This window comes from Peromyscus eremicus, chromosome 19 (assembly GCF_949786415.1).
Source record: "Peromyscus eremicus chromosome 19, PerEre_H2_v1, whole genome shotgun sequence".
Lineage (NCBI taxonomy): Eukaryota > Metazoa > Chordata > Mammalia > Rodentia > Cricetidae > Peromyscus > Peromyscus eremicus.
This window is the reverse complement of record NC_081435.1, coordinates 52,268,543-52,285,574: the sequence shown is the minus strand read 5'-3', so window position 1 is coordinate 52,285,574 and position 17,032 is coordinate 52,268,543. Positions and strand designations below refer to the sequence as shown.

Genomic DNA, 17,032 nt, shown 5'->3' with positions numbered 1-17,032 from the left:
ATTGTTGTTGCTAGCAACTCTGCTCCATACAAATACATAGTACAAATGGCAGAGTGAATTTATAGCCACTGAAGAAATCGTTGCAAATTGTATTCCAACCCCAAGCCAGAATTTACTTTTTTTTTTTTTAACAAAATTAAAGTAAGCAACTCAAAACCAACAAATTTTTTATTTATTTTTTAGGATATCATACGAAGTAATGAACTTCATTATGGCATTTTCATCATATCTGTCATATTTTGCTCTCAACAATTCCCTTCCAGCAATTATTAAAATCAAGCATCCTAATGTAATACAAAGATGTACTATCTTTCTGAGGAATATGACAGGAAATATTAAAGTCTTTGTTTCCCACAGTTAAAGAGTTATGTCTCAGCCAGGCATGGTGGTACATACCTTTAATCCCAGCAGGGGGGCAGAGACAGGCAGATCCCTGTGAGTTCAAGGCCAGCCTGGTCTACAGATTGAGTTCCAGGATAGCCAGGGCTACACAGAGAAACCCTGTCTCAAAAAAAAAAAAAAAAAAAAAAAAAAAGTTATGTCTCTGTAAGAACATAAAGCATTGTGTGTACAGTGTAAACACCACACTCTGTAACAGGTACTGTTCTCAAACCTGGGCCAAGGCATCCCGGCCAGTGTTTATACAGAACCACGGCTGCAGTGAAGTCCTGTGATACAGCTTGGATAAGCACTCCCAGAAACACCTCAGGCTCATTAAGCATTTGATTTTGGGTTTTGAGTTGTTGTGTGTTCATAAATCTGTTACTGTTGCCAAACATTTGCCAACCCCCATGGTTATGTGACCTCAGATGAAATAGTAAGCCGGGGTTTCCGAAGCCATGACTTAGTAGTACACCTTTTGTGTGCGCGTGCGCAAGACTTTGGGCCTGAGTGTTATAGTTTGATGCTTTGTGAACATGGATTCCTTAGAAAGGGAAAAAGCCTGTGGAATTTAAAGAATGAGAGGAGCCTAGCTTTAAGGCCATTGGGGGTTCTTGGTGGCCTGTGGAGGAATCATGCATTCCTGTCCTTGTATTAGCACTGAGCAAGTGATGAGTGACAGAGGGGAAGGAAAAAAAAAAAAAAAACAACCCAGGGAGGGACAGCAAGCCCTGAGCATAAAGAGAGGGGTGGCCACTGTCCCCACTATGTGGAAGTGCCCCCTGGTGGGTTCTTCCTTATGTTGGGTAGGGTAGAAAGAACACAGCAAAGTCCCTCTGCCATTGCCTCCCAAGCAGGGTACGGTGACTCTCGTAACATCAAGAACTCTTGTGAAAGGGAGAACTTATAGCAAACACTTTCCTGTAATCTGCACATTTTTTCCAGAACCTTTACACCCAGGAAGAACGATAATTTCTTGGCCTGAAACTTAGAAACCCAAATTGTTGTTATTTTTGATGCTTAGGTTCAAAATCATCAAGTGGAAAGACATCCAAGTCGGAGACGTCCTTCGTTTGAAGAAGAATGATTTTATTCCCGTAAGCGAACAACTTCTGCTTCTCTTATTCTCCTCATGCGTACCTACCCCATCCCCCACCTCACCCATGTTCCTTCCACTTTGGGGACCCTGCGTGATAGGTGCCTTTTGTTTTGGACAGGCTGACATTCTGCTGCTGTCCAGCTCAGAGCCCAACAGCCTCTGCTATGTAGAAACGGCTGAGCTTGATGGGTGAGTGTGTCTTAGGTGGACCTACGTCAAAGGTGGCCTGGAAGGAAACGTGCGTTGCATATTCTGGGTAGGAAACCCCGAGACTTGACCTTTGCCTCAGCCACTTGTTGGCCGTCTGACTGTCCAGAGTGAACTGAGACTAGGTTCTTTGTCAATAGATAATTTTTAATTCGCTGATCAGTTTTAGAATAAAGTGCTGTTTTTTGAGCCATTTTTGGTAGATTTATTGAGTTCTTAATTGCATGTAGATATTTAATCTTTTGAACAACTATCTAATTATTACTCCATGAGGAAGCTGAGGCCCAGGGAGGTGAAGTAGCCTGGCTAAGGTCACACAGTAAGGGACAATCAGAGCTCTGTTCCTTGTGGCCCTTGTTTCTCATAACCCAGATATGGACCCACTGCTTTATGGGGGTCTAGAGTCACAGGGATGAACATCTAGCCTTCCCTGGCTCTGTAGATCAGCCAGTCGATCGTCCAGTCTCAGCAGTGACATCGCTCTTATTCCAAATGCTGGGAAATTCTGAAGTTTTCCAGAGACAGAAAGTCCTGTCATGCCCTGTCATAACCAAATGGTGGAGCTGGGCTCACCAGTCAGCTTCCTAATGAGTGGAGACTTGTGTGACTCACAGCCTGGCTCTCCTAAGTGGATGAGCCTGCCTGCCCCGCATGGAGCGCTAACACTTGTCTTCCTTTGTGCTGTGCTTGGAGCAGCCTTGTGGTCTGGGCAGCCTATGTATTCCCGCCACCTCCTTTCCTAGATAGCGCTGCCTTCCAGAAACACTTCCAATTGCCTGCTCCAGAAAGTACATGGACAGGGGGTGCTGAGCAGAGTGTCTGCACTGGGTTGGTATGCATACCATTGTAGTGTGGCAGCACGTTGGAGACCAGGTTGGGGGTGAGAAGTTCATTTGAAGAGAAGGCTGTGGATACTTCATCTTAAGTGGCACAGTGGCACACTTTAGGTTTATAATCTTGCTCTAGCATCAGATTGCCCCATCTAAACTTACAATTAGAGTTTGAAAAAAGAACGAGTTAACAGTTAAGCTTCACTCACTCCCAGATAGGTCCGATGTTACTTTATGGAATTTTCTTTTTTGTTCTTTTGAGCTCCAAATTGTGTTCCAATTGTGTTTAATTCTGCCTGCCTCCCCTTCCCTGTAGAGAAACCAATTTGAAGTTCAAAATGGCCCTGGAAATCACAGACCAGTATCTCCAAAGAGAAGAGAACTTGGCAGCATTTGATGGTTTGTACAGAACTACCTCACTTGTTTCAAATTCTAGTTGTTTTATTTGGCGTCCATTGGGTAAGCCTGGGTCTTTTGTATTTGACTGACTATGTGAATCACGCCTTTTGAAAAAGGTTTCATCGAATGTGAAGAACCCAACAACCGGCTAGACAAGTTCACGGGAACGCTGTTTTGGAGGAAACGGAGCTTTCCTTTGGATGCTGATAAAATCCTGTTACGTGGCTGTGTGATCAGGAACACTGATGTCTGCCATGGCTTGGTCATCTTTGCAGGTACTTCCCGAATGTGCTTCTTGTTCTTACGATTTCAAGAAAGAGCTGAGCTGCCCAGGCTTGACATCCCAGCCCTAAGGAGGCTGATGCAGGAGGACTGATATTCCAGCTAACTAGGACTGTGTAGCTAAACCATGACTCAGACGTGTTTGTAGAGAATGAGGGGTGGGAAGTGCTTTTCTGTTCTTTTTCTATCAAAAAATCACAGAAAGAGTAATTTTATTGACATTCTTATCAGTCGAATTTTTTAACTATTCATCACGTTGAATTTTCTATTTTTAGGTGCTGACACTAAGATAATGAAGAATAGTGGGAAAACCAGATTTAAAAGAACAAAAATTGATTACTTGATGAACTACATGGTGTACACGGTATTTATTTTTCATTCTAGTAGATGAGAGATTAGATGAGACTGCTGTCTTTTACAATAATTTTGATGTATGTTTTTCTAATGCAAGGCAATCTTACAACTTTAGATGGAATACAAAGAGGCCTGGATACACCAAGCCTAGTAGGATGGATGTAAAGGGAGTCCCATGCCTTTTCTGAGAAATTTCATACTTCAAGCAGGACAGCCCCATTGGGGAGAAAAAAATTCAGAGGCTGTCCCCAGGTGTTTTCATGATTAGTTATTGAGTAGTTAAGAACCACGGACACTACCATGGGGCCCTTACTGAGCTGCTAGGGTCAGAGCCCAGGTCCTGGCATCCCCAACAAGCTGGGCTTGGCCACCCAACCTCATTAGGTCAATGAAACAGGCAAGTACTAGTCAGAAACAGAGAAAGGAAATTTCCTCGGCGTGGCCACACTGGGACAAGAATTCCAAGCCTGTTGTCAGGGTCATGGCATGAGGTTCAATCTCAACTAGAGGGAAGGAAGTGTCCAAAAGGAAGCAGCCTTGGTTAGGTTGGGGTCCCACCCATCACTGACCCATCATTGTATGAACTCCAGTTTCAATCCTCTGGCTGGTCAGGCTTTAGCCTTTTCCTTTGCCTGGCATTAGATTCCTGGGAAAATTCCAATTACTTGCGGACCATTGTCTCAATAGACTGATAGCCAAAGGGGTGGACACAGACATTTCTCTTTAAAATATCTCCCCTCTATTAGCCAGGAGTGTTAAAATTCTAGGAACTGGAAAGTGGATTCTATTGCTGTTAGTTTCCATAGTAGTAGTTATCATAAATGCAGATGTGTCTGTGTATGTGTGTACACATGCACTCATGCGCTCTCATATACATGTGAGCTTGTACACTCACCAACCTAAGGCAAGGCTAAAAATAAGGCTTGTTGAGGGTCTTCAAAGCCATACCCAGGCTCAAGATTAGGCAGATCCATGGGGTTTGGATATACAGGTGCTCACACTGTGTCTTGCCGCGGCCCAAGGTTACAAAACAAGATGAACAGAAGGCTCATGAAACGAAATCTAGAGGAAATTTGTCTAGACCCCACATGGAATCACACCAGATAGGCACTCAGTTCCCTCAGCAACAGTTTGTGACTGTGTGCGTGCCCTGTTGTCTCCAATGAAGCTTCTTAGAGACTCTTTTAACTGAGGGCTAGGTGTGTAGGCTCCACTTGCCCACCATGCTTCAAATTCCAGATTTCCTGTAGGAATACAGGTGGTCAGCATAAATGGTGTTGTCTGCCCAAACAGGCACACTGATCTGTTCTTATAGGGCAGTGGCTCTCAACCTATGGGGTCAAGACCCCTTTGGGGAGGTCATATGATCATTTCACAGGGGTTGCATATCAGATATTTATGATATGATTCATAAACGTAGCAAAGTTACAGTTATGGAGTAGCGAAGAGAATAATTTTTATGGGTAAGGGTCACCACAACACAAGGAATTGTATTAAAGGGTTGCAGCATTCGGAAGGTTGAGAACCACTGTTATAGCAGAATCATACATAAGGAGCTGGGAAACCCTCCCCAAACCTAAGTTTCCATATGCCAGCCAAGGAGAGTGGGCTTAGGCCTGCACTGTTAACTCTATTCTGCATACCCTGAGAACTGCATTTCCAATATTTAGTTCAACCTGAATGCATAAACGCTTCAGAATGTATAGTTACAGTTTGTTCAAGTGTGTACATACTTACAGCCACAAGAAGTAATAAAGCAATCCGAAGACCAACCCTCCCACCCCCAATTTCATAAAAACATTAGTTGGATTTGGAATATTTATATCCAGTGCCATTGTAATCATCACAATGAGAGCACTCACAGATTGTTCTCTCTCTTCTGGGACCATTCATTTCAAGGAGGTACTTTGAGAATCTATGTTCAGAACTTTACGTTTTCCCTGGAAATTTTATTACTCCTGGAAATATATAAATATTGCTAGGAAAACTGAAAAAAGAAATTGAGACAGGGAGGCTGGCTTTAATTTTTTGTTCCAAAAACATACGCTTCTCAACTCCATCACATGGTACCTATTGTACCTCAGACAATCTTGTGAGCTGTATTAGTTACCTTTCTGTTGCTATGACAAGTACCATGACCAAAAGGAACTTAGAGGGAAAAGGGGTTCCCAGTAAATGAAGTCTGTTGTAGCTAGAGTTTTCCTGCCTGGCCCACAGCCAGGACAAATCTCTCTCACCCGCCAGTCCCACAGCCACTCAGACCCAATCAAATAAACACAGAGACTTATATTGCTTACAAACTGTATGGCCGTGGCAGGCTTCTTGCTAACTGTTCTTATATCTTAAATTAATCCATTTCTATAAATCTATACCTTGCCACATGGCTTGTGGCTTACCGGGATCTTCACATGCTGCTTGTCATGGTGGCGGCTGGCAGTGTCTCTCTCTCAGCCTTCCACTTCCCAGAATTCTTCTCCTTGTCCCGCCTATACTTCCTGCCTAGCCAATGGCCAATCAGTGATTTATTTACTGACCAATCAGCAACACACTTGACATACAGACCATCCCACAGCAGTCTGTCCCATGAGAAGACATCACTTAACCAAAGAGGAGTAAGGTGGGCCCGACAGTCAGGAACCAGAGACAGGGAACAGGAAGTGGAACCAAGCTCTAGAACCTCAAGGCCCACCCCTCAGTGATATTTTTCCTCCAGCAAGGCTCCACCTCTTAAAGCTTTCACAACCGTCTCAAACAGTACTTCCAACTGGGGGCCAAGTGTTTAAATACATGAGCCTAGGAGATATTTCATCCTTCAAATCATTGCATTTACAATGTCACACAACTCCTATAGCATTGAACCTGTATAAATACCCAAATATGGAGGACATTTCCTCACCTTTCTTAAAAGCAAACAAACAAACAAACAAACAAAAAAACAAAATAGAAGGAGATGGTGGCCCATCCCTGTATTCATAGCACTTGGCTACTAAAATAAGCTTGAGAGTTCAGAGCCTGCCTGGGTTACACAGTAAGACCTATCTCAGAAAACAAAACAGGGCAAGCAATATAGCTCAGTTGGTAGAGAATTTGCCTAGCATGAATGAAGCCCTGGGTTGGATCCCTACCACCTAAGAAACAGAGTATAATGACACATTCCTTTATTCCTAGAAGTAGAGGCAGGTAGATCAGAAAGGCTATAGTCATCCCCAAGTATATAGAGAGGTCAAGGGGTACATGGACTATATGAGACCCTTTCTCAAAAAATTGAAACAAAACAATTTCCATCCAGTATTTTCTATGATTCTCTCAACACAGCGTTCTTTGAAGTTGCTTCATGCTATGGTATCTTCCCAAACAATATGCACTGTTTGAAGTAGTAATAGTTATGAGGCTGCCCTGTCATATAAATGACTTTAAGGATAAGACATCAGCTCCTCTTCTGAAAGATGATTTTGTGAAGAAAACCTAGCCTTGTAAATATAAAGCAGTCAGTCACAACCTTATGGACTTTTTTTTTTTTTTTTTTTTTTTGGTTTTTCAAGACAGGGTTTCTCTGTATAGCTTTGCACCTTTCCTGGAACTCACTTGGTAGCCCAGGCTGGCCTCAAACTCACAGAGATCTGCCTGACTCTGCCTCCTGAGTGCTGGGATTAAAGGTGTGCGCCACCACCGCCTGGCGCCTTATGGACTTTTAAAGCATCCTTACAGTCTTGTTTTTTTTTTAAGAGTAATGTTTTTACAGTTAATTAAAAGGTCATATGTATGTAAAGTGCTAAATAATGTTATTAGAATCTTTGAAAGGTATGGAGTTGGAAATTCTGCTTCACAATGCATGTCTGTCTTCTAGATCTTTATTGTACTCATCCTGGTTTCTGCTGGCCTTGCCATTGGCCACGCTTACTGGGAAGCCCAAGTAGGCAATTATTCCTGGTACCTCTATGATGGAGAAAATGCCACACCCTCCTACCGGGGTTTCCTGAATTTCTGGGGCTACATCATTGTGCTGAACACCATGGTGCCCATCTCTCTCTATGTCAGGTAAGCCTGGCCTCCCCTTGACCTCCTGCTTCCAGGCAAGAGTGCAGTACATTTTCCCAGTGAAGTACCTTCATGTTTAGCAATAACTGTTTCAAAGGTCAAAAGGAAGAAGAAAATAAGTTTCAATTTGGAACTGAGAGCGAGGTAGGAGAAGGGCGTGTGAACTTTAAGTATCTCTTCTGTGCCAGGCACTTTATCTTGTCCTCTGTGCAGATAAGGCCAGTGATGGTCCACAGTCAAAGGTGACAGTCATTTGCTTGGTGAGCCCTTCCCAGTGGGTTCCAAAGCACAGGGTTCACAAAGAGTCTGGGAGAAAGTGGAGATTCGGGATGCCATGGGACATTCTTCCTTTTCCAGAGCCTCTGTTCTCTCAACAGAACCTTCTTTACTACAGTTGCTCCAGCTTTGCTCATCCGTCGGCCTCCTGCTTCCTGTTGCTTCCTCTTGGTAGGAAAGGTGTCCCCTGCTTTCCCTCAGCCTCTCTAAAACGCTCTTTCTCTGTGCAGTGCCAACCCCAATAAAGGTCAAGGTCAGAGCTGTCTGCTCTGTAATCGTCCCTCCTTCTCCTCTTTCTTCTTCCTCTCATATCAAAGTTCACGGTTATTGACCAGTTGGATTTGGGACTTTTGGGACTGTGCCTTGGAATGCATAGAGTAATCAACCAGTCAGTTATTACCCCAGTGACCAAGAACCCAGAGGCACCTGGGATCTCTCACACTCGTGTCATTGGAAGTTTTCACTTAATTTAAATTTTATTGCATGTGCATTTGTTTTTATTTTATTACATGGTAGTTACTGGTGTTCTCTGAGTAGGAAGTAAATCCTTGGGCTGCCATCTGTTCAATGGCCACTTTAACAGAAACCAAGATGGCGAACCAAGATGGCCGTGCTAAGGAGATGGACGGCTCGGTGGGTAAAGTGCTCATGGCAAAAGCAAGAAGATGAGTTTGGATCCTCAGCACCCACATGAGAGCTGGACACGCTGGTGTGTGTCCTGTAACCCCAGTGCTTCAGGGAGGGACGTAGTGGTAGGGTACATGGAGACAGGCAGATCCCTGGGGCTCACTGCCCAGCAAGTCTTGCCAAAATGGTGAGCTCCCGGTTCAGTGAGAGACACTATCTCAAAATACAAGGTGGAGAGCCATAGAGAAAGACCCTTGATGTTGACTTGTGACCTTCAGATGCACATGCACGAGCAAGCACACCAGCATACCATACATTGCCCTTCACAGTACTTTTTAAGACAGGCTCTCTCACTGAACCTGAAGTTCACCAGCTGGGCTAGACTGACTGATGGGGAAGCACTGGAGATCCTCCTGCCTCCTCCCAGTGATGGGCTGTAGGCTTAAATTGCTGTGTTCTTCTTTTTATGTGGCAGCTGAGGAATCAGACTTGGGTGCTCAAGTTTGTATAGCAAACACTTTACCGATGGAGTGATCTCCCCGTTGCTGTGTGTTGTTGTGATTGGGTCTTTCTTTGTATTCCTGGCCTGGAGCTCATTGTTCAGAGGAGGCTGGCCTTGAACTTGTGGCAACCTTCTGCCTCTGCCACCCAAGTTCTGGGACCACACCTGACTCTACCTGCACCCTTTCATTTCCTTCAGGCCTTGGCTCATGCGTTACCTTGTCTCCCTGAACTCTACCTCACTTGATCTAAATGCTCACATCTCCTTCTTATTTGTCTTTATCCCATGTTCCTTGCTTTGATTTTTCTACATAGAATGTGCATCCCTTGAGGGTTTACATTTGCTGGATTATTTTAGTTTGTCCGCTTAAGGGCAGGGGGTTCATCTGCTTTGTTCTCAGTGTTCAGCACCAAGTAGGATTGCCACTTCTAAGGGACTTATTTCCACCTATAGAACTTGTACAGCCATGTGTTACCAATGGAACAGTTGCCGGGTGCACAAACAGCCTTACATCTGAGTTTTAAAATCAACATGATCCTCTCAGGATATCTCCTTTTGGACACTGTGTCATTTCTAAGAATTTAGAAAGCATATATGCTTTTCCCCAGTGTGGTAAGCAACTAAAGTGCTAATGGCCAAAAAGACTTGACTCATTGGAGACATGACGGTATGTCACCTAGTGGATCTTAATTCTCTTTGTACAGGTGAACTTGGCCATCCCAATTGCTCCTAGGTATGAGGGGCAGTGAGGAAGAGAGTGGGTTGACTGTATCCCTGGTTCTGGCCGTAGTGTCACTGTGACTGTTCCCACTGGGCTGTGTGTTCTGAGTGCAGAGTTCCTTAGCTGTGGCTAAAGTGCCTAAGAGTGAGTAGGAAATGACACTGATGAGGTCTCGTGAGGGGACACCACTGACCCTGAAGCTGGAGAGTGATAGGTTTGGTCAGGGGAGCGCAGAGTGGCTTTTAAGCTGGGTGACTTTAACAGACCAGAACTTGATTCTTCATAGTTCAGGAGGCTGGGGAGTCGATGAGAAAGGGCAGAGTCCTTGCTAAGTGGTGAGAACCCATACTTATGTCACAGGTGGCCCCTTCTTACGTTATCTCATGGCAAAAGAGGGCAAACGAGCTCCCTCAGGCTTCTTTAATGCAGATGCGAGTGCCATTTGTGACCCCTTCGCCATTAGGACCTAACCATCACAGAAGAGTCCTACCTTAGTACTATTGCGTTGAAGATTAGGTTTCACTCTAAGGGCAGTGGGGGAAGGGGGTAATAACAGTTGCTATTTTCATTGGTGTAACAATGTGTCTGATAAAAGAAGCTTAAAGAAGGAAGGATTTCTTTGGGTTCCGGGTTAGAGGGTACACAGTCTATCATGCTGGGGAAAGCATGGTGGTAGGAGTGTGAGGCAGCGGGTCACATATGCACTCAGGAAACAGAAAGGGATGCTGATATCCAGTTCGCTTTCTCCTTTTTGTTCAGTCTGGAGACCCCAGCCCATCATATGGGGCCGTCCCACCTCAGGTAAAACCTGTCTTAGGAACACAATAAGAGGTGTGTCTCCTAGGGAATTATAAAATCCTGTCAAGCCGGGCGGTGGTGGCGCACGCCTTTAATCCCAGCACTCGGGAGGCAGGGCCAGGCGGATCTCTGTGAGTTCGAGGCCAGCCTGGGCTACCAAGTGAGTTCCAGGAAAGGCGCAAAGCTACACAGAGAAACCCTGTCTCGAAAAACCAAAAAAAAAAAAAAAAAAAAAAAAACAAAAAACAAAAAAAAAAAAACAAACCTGTCAAATGGGCAATCAGGATTAACCACCACGGGGCTGGTGAGATGGCTTAGCAGTTAAGAGAACATAATGCTCCGAGTTTGGTTCCCAGCCCCTGAGTTGGGTGATTCACAGTCTTCTGTAACTTCAGCTCCAGGAAGACTGGACATCTGTGTCCGTCCTTGAGAGCACTTGCTTTTATATGCACATACCCATACAAAGACACACACACATACACCACACACCACACAGACACACACACATCACACACACATCACACACACATAAACACACACCACACCACACACACACACACACACACACACACACACCACACAGACATGCACACACACACACACACACACCCACATACACAATTACGAATAAAGTCTGTTTTTAAGGGATGATCAGCCATCACAGGAGTGGACGCTAACTTAGAAACCAAAGCAGCAGATAAGCAGCTCACTGGCACACGCACAGGGAGGTCAGACCCTATCCGCAGCCAATCCCCTCTCTGCTGACCGTTGAAACCTTCTTCTGTCCTGCTAGCGTGGAAGTTATCCGTTTGGGGCAGAGTCATTTCATCAACTGGGACCTGCAGATGTATTATGCTGAGAAGGATACCCCTGCAAAGGCGAGGACCACCACGCTGAATGAGCAGCTAGGGCAGATTCATTATATCTTCTCTGATAAGACGGGGACACTCACGCAGAATATCATGACCTTCAAAAAGTGCTGCATTAACGGGCAAATCTATGGTGAGTGTGAGGCTTGTGGAGGGGGGACGTCGGAGCACATCGTTTTTTCTGCAGAGCAACTCCAGAGACATTCTTTCACTTACCAGGATCAGTTAGGTTTTGGGTCTGAAATAACAGGCGTGGTTGGCCGTTGAATAGGTGTAGAAACAGCATTCCCTGGGTGATGTCTGGAGCAGAGTCTATGTTCCTATGGTTATTTGTGTCCTCCCTGTGTGGAGTCCGATTGCCAAAGAAACATTATGGGCACTATTGAGGACAGACAGACAGACAGACACACACACACACACACACACACACAGAGAGAGAGAGAGAGAGAGAGAGAGAGAGAGAGAGAGAGAGAGAGAGAGCAAAATCAATAGTTAGAAATAAACACCCTTCAAGCAATTAAAAGCTGAATTACCACATAGTCTAGCAATTCTGTGTCTAGGAATGTATTGTGCTCAAAAGATTTGAAAAGGAGATACCCAAGGAGATACACGTTTACTCATGTTCATGGTAACTTTATGCACATTTGGCAAAGGGTAGGAATAGCCTACTTGTTTATCAATGAACGAAGAGATGAACAAAATGTGCTACAACATGAATGAGCCCTCAGGACATTAGCTTAAGTAATATAACCTCAAAAAAGCAAGTGCTGTATGATTGTACTTAGAATAGTCCAAGTAACCGGGACAAAGGAGAGTATTGTTAAGTTAGTAAGTAATGCTAGAGCGTTCAGTTAGCACGATTAAGACGTCTAGAGGTAGGTAGATAGCGGTGACAGCTGCATAACGTAACTACACCTTGTCACCAAGCTGTACAGCAAGAAATGATTACAATAGTTTATAGTTGACTTCCAGCCTATTTTTCTGAAACATTCTCCACACACATGAATAGTATTGAAAATAATGTTGCCTTAAAATACAGGGTGTTTTTAAAACTTTTAATTTTTTTCAAGGAATACACACATGCACATTTTCCCCCTTTAGAAAAAAAATGTGTAGTGTCTATAAGTTTACCCAGCATTGAGGAAGATGGGACACTATGGGCTTGAGGGATTTGTCACCATGGTGATGGCAGACTAAAGCATGTCAAAGGACACCATGCTGGTCCCAAAGGAGTAGAGTGGAACAGGCACCCGTATTTTGGGCACCTTTTTCCATATAGAGCCAGATAGTAAATATTGTAACCTTTGCAGGCCACCTAATGGTTTCCACCAAATATTCTTCATTCTTAGAATGTATTTATGTATTTAGTTAGTTAGTTTATATTTCACCCTAGAGCCCAGGCTAGCCTTAACTCATGGCGATTTTCCTATTTTAGCCTATCAAGTACTTGGCTTATACGTATAAGCCATTGAGGGCCTAATATTCTATTTTTCTTTTTCTTTTTTTTTTTTACAACTCTGAAAAATGATTCTTTACCCCAGAACCATCCAAAACCAAGGATGACGGTAACATCGGACACTACAACTGTGTTTGCAGATCCAGGCAGGAGGGGGGGGCTGTACACACACAAACTCACCTTGTTTTGTCCTGTTTGTTTCTTAGGAGACCATCGGGATGCTTCTCAACACAGTCATAGCAAAATAGAGGTGAGTGGTCCACACAGGGCAGCCGTCTGCCGTATATTTGCTACCTTGGGCTGCTGGATTGAATGACCGCAGACAGGGGCACGAAGCAGCAGAACTTATCTCTCCACAGTTCTGGAGAGTGGAATCCAGACGTTGGTCCCTCCAAAAGTTCTAGAGGAGGCTCCTTCATGGTTTCTCCCCTAGCCTCCGGTAGTTTCCAGTGATCCTAGCTTGTAGGCAGCAGGCTACAGTCTGCTTCTCTTGTATGTGGAGTTCTTTCTCCTCATGTGTTTGGCTCTCTCTGTATTTTTCTCTTACAAGGACACCTGTCCTTCCATTCTAAACCATGTGACCTCATCTTAACTTGATTACATTTGCAGACCACGTTTCCAAATAAAGAAATTGGCAGGCACTGTAGGTTGGGGCACCAGCATACCTGGGACAGAGACACAATTCAGCCCCCTGTAGTGTGACTTTTGTTTTAAGCAAAAGCTTCCTAAGGCTTAGGACAAGAAAGTGGGTGTTTTAGCAGGTAAGAGCAGTTGATGCTCTTTTCAGAGGACCCAGGTTTAGTTCCAGCACCCACATAGCACTTCACAACCATGGGCAACTCCAGTTCCAAAGGATCAGATGCCCTTCTGGCCTCTCTGGGCACCAGGCATGCACATGGTCCACATACATACATGTAGGCAAAACACTCAGACAAAGATAATAATAAAAAAAATAATGTAAATAAAAAAGGAATGTGCTAAAATCTCAAGGTGATTTTGACGTAATGAAAAACTTAGCTACAAAGAAGAGGTAATATCAATGATTGACACAGATTTTTAAAACACTTCCGTGTGTATGTGTGTATATGCATGTACACATGTGTGCTGCCACAGTGCACGTGTGGTGGTTAGGGAGCAGCTTGCAGGAGGAATTGATTCCTTCCTTCTAATCTGGGGATCCCAGGTATCTGTATCACACTCAGGTTGTAGGGCTTGTTGGTAGCAAGTGCTTTTACCCCATGGGCCATCCTGCTGGCCCTAATATATATGTTTTTCACCAATTGCATTTTTTTTCTCTCTCCATTTCTCTCAGCTAGTGGATTTTAGCTGGAATACATTTGCAGATGGAAAGCTTGCATTCTATGACCATTATCTGATCGAGCAAATCCAGTCAGGGAAGGAGCCAGAAGTCCGGCAGTTCTTCTTCCTGCTTTCTATCTGCCATACGGTCATGGTGGACAGAATTGATGGTGAGTGTTCCTCTGATGTCTCAGACACTGGAGGCCAGTCTTAGAGTTGGCAGGTGACTCATCTTGTGACTCAAGTGTAACAAATGCTAAGTCTGTCACACACACACTCAATGGCCATTTGTGAGCCCTGACACTAGATTGTGTAAAGTAACACAGCATAAAACACCTTATTATTGTTTTTTTAATTATTTTATTTCATTTCATTTTGGTGTGGGACTGGGCTTGAAAAGTGCTTGTGTGCTAGACAAATGCTTCTCACAGCTCCAGAAAAATTTCTTACTTCTTAAAGTAATTGATTTAATTATAGCTCGGAATGGGTTATCACTTTGTAAATGAAATTCTGTTAGAAGATATGGTTGGTGATCTGGTGAAATGGCTCAGCAGGTGCTGTCAAGCCTGATGACCTGGATTTGGTCCCCAGGACCCACATGGCAGGAGAGAACTCTCATAAGTTGTTCTCTGGCCTCCATATGTGTACTGTATCATGCACAACACATACAATATAATAATAATAATAATAATAATAATAATAATAATAATAATAAATGGTTTTTAAGTGGTTGGCTATTGAATAAAATAACCTAAATCTTTTCATTGAACAAATGTTCATTGGGAATGTATAATCAGGCCTTAGATCTGCATCATGAATGGATGCTAAACTTAAGCATTATGGTCTACAAAATTCTCTCATTTGTCTGCCTTTGTTCTCTAGGTTAAAATCTTTCGAACTTGAGTTAGGTCAGCTAAAGCCTAGGCCTCCTTATGGTGCCTTTCTCATTTGATGGAGCAAAATTAATGAGAATTCATGAGTGAGCCCCAAGGAGTTTGGGGTCTTTTGCAGAATTCTAAATGCAGCTTGTGCCTGCTTTGTCAGAGGAAATCTGTCCAGTGTCAACAAAAGCTAGTTATCGTACCGTGTGTGGACATAAACTCTCTAGTTCTCTAGATAGACAAATGGACTGTGGAAAGTGTGAGAGGAATGCTTTGGCTGTGGCTCCAATGCAGCGTCCGCCCGCGTGCGTCACTCATCCACCTCATTCCATGCTCTTTTTACTTCAGTCCCTACAGAACAGGAAAGTGCCTCCGGTTGGAGTCCCAGCATTGAGGTGTCACATGCCGTGATATCTAACACTCCTGAGAAGGCATATGTGTAAACATATCTCTCAGCAAGTTCCAAAGAAATCCATTCTCCAAGGCTGAAATGAATAGTTCAGAAAAGCAGAATAGCAGAGTTCAGACGGGAGGGGTCTGGGGGAGGGGTTGTCCGTGGCAGAGTGAGGGATAGCAGAAGGGAGAAAATTGCCAAAGCGGGGTTCAGAGTCTGATTAACCAAGCAAATCTGACTTTCCTAACAAGAGTAATGTAGGGTCTTTTGAAGCACCCTGGTTCTCTTCAGTCATGATTCTTTGGTAGGATTCCTCTTTGAATGTGTGGTGATACTTCAGGAGTTAACTGGGCCCTTAGACAAATGTACACTAACTGTACAGTCTGTTTCCTTGTCCTCCCTGGACTGACAGGCAAAGCCTTTGGAGTGTGTACCAGAGGTGAGTCAGTCCTGGTTTAGTCCCTATCCGGCCACCATTTTCCTCAACATGCTGGAAGAAGGGGGCATCTTCAAAGTCCCCTCCAGCGTAATCCTGCAGCTATTTGCTCCACAGTCAGCTGAGTTGGAGGGTCGAACATACCAAGCAGTTGTCTATGTCCAGCAAATGACAAATAAAAGCCACTAAGAACCAAGACAAGTAGTATTTTGAGGTGCAGGATATTAGAGAAGAAATTGGATTTTGATCCACGAGAGAACCGTAAGAGGGTTCTTTGGAAGGGATCTTAAGGACCATACCTCTAAATTTTGTGATAAACAGATTCAGATGTAGAAAGCGTCCTGAGGTCATCCAGCAGGGGTCAGTTCAGTGTAGTCTTTCACCATATGGCTGTCTCTTTGGCTACCTTCTTCTGTCTCTCTTTTATGAGGATAATGGAAGGTAGGAATATAACCCAGTGAGAGAGTTACTTGCTTGACATGTGCAAGGCCTTGGGTTTGATTCCTAGCACCACAGAATAATGGAGACTGACTTTTTAAAATTATCGTTGAACGAAGAGGAAGAAGTCTTTTTATATGCATGGCCCTGGACATTTGACGTCTTCAGAAGACATGCTGGGTGGTGATACTTCCATGAGTTTTCTCTTTCTCTGTAATCAGTTATTGCAGCAAAGGCAGCTTGAAACATCTGCTTCTTATCTCCTAATTCTTGAGGTCAGACATTTTATGTCACATGACTGGCTTCTCTGCTCAGCATCTCACTACGATCACAGTGGGGCCATGTTCTCACATGGCGCTCAGTGTCTTCTTCCAAGCTCATGCGATTGGGCCAAGCAAGATTCAGTTCCTTGTAGTTACAGGTCCGATGTCCCCATTTCTCTGTGAGCTTACAGCTGGGGTTGCTCTTTGCTCTCAGTTCTTAAGAATTGGTTCATTTTCAAAGCCAGGCTCTCTCTTCCCAAGCAAATTGCATCCTTTCTAGTTAACTGCAGAACACCTGGTGTTCTGTTTGTTTGTGTTTTGGTTGGGAGTTGTTTGTTTGTTTCTTCTTTCGCTACAGTGTGGAGGATCGAGCCTAGCGTATGTTAGGCAGGTACTCCAGTACTGAGCTACATCCCTGGTAACAATCTCTTTTTTAAAGTCGGTTGATCAGGACCTACTGTTAAATCTACAACATCCCTTCA

General features: G+C 44.0%; 1 protein-coding gene across 1 annotated transcript in view; it reads left to right on the top strand.

Annotated features, from left to right (window-relative positions):
- The window catches only part of Atp8b1 (ATPase phospholipid transporting 8B1), a 128,181-nt gene that overhangs the window by 85,213 nt on the left and 25,936 nt on the right, over window positions 1–17,032 (top strand). The window contains exons 7-15 of the mRNA XM_059246503.1: window positions 1,406–1,478; window positions 1,599–1,669; window positions 2,834–2,916; window positions 3,033–3,191; window positions 3,474–3,562; window positions 7,400–7,590; window positions 11,308–11,516; window positions 13,046–13,089; window positions 14,152–14,308. Of these exons, the coding sequence (XP_059102486.1) occupies window positions 1,406–1,478; window positions 1,599–1,669; window positions 2,834–2,916; window positions 3,033–3,191; window positions 3,474–3,562; window positions 7,400–7,590; window positions 11,308–11,516; window positions 13,046–13,089; window positions 14,152–14,308 (1,076 nt within the window). The remainder of the gene's footprint in view (window positions 1–1,405; window positions 1,479–1,598; window positions 1,670–2,833; window positions 2,917–3,032; window positions 3,192–3,473; window positions 3,563–7,399; window positions 7,591–11,307; window positions 11,517–13,045; window positions 13,090–14,151; window positions 14,309–17,032) is intronic.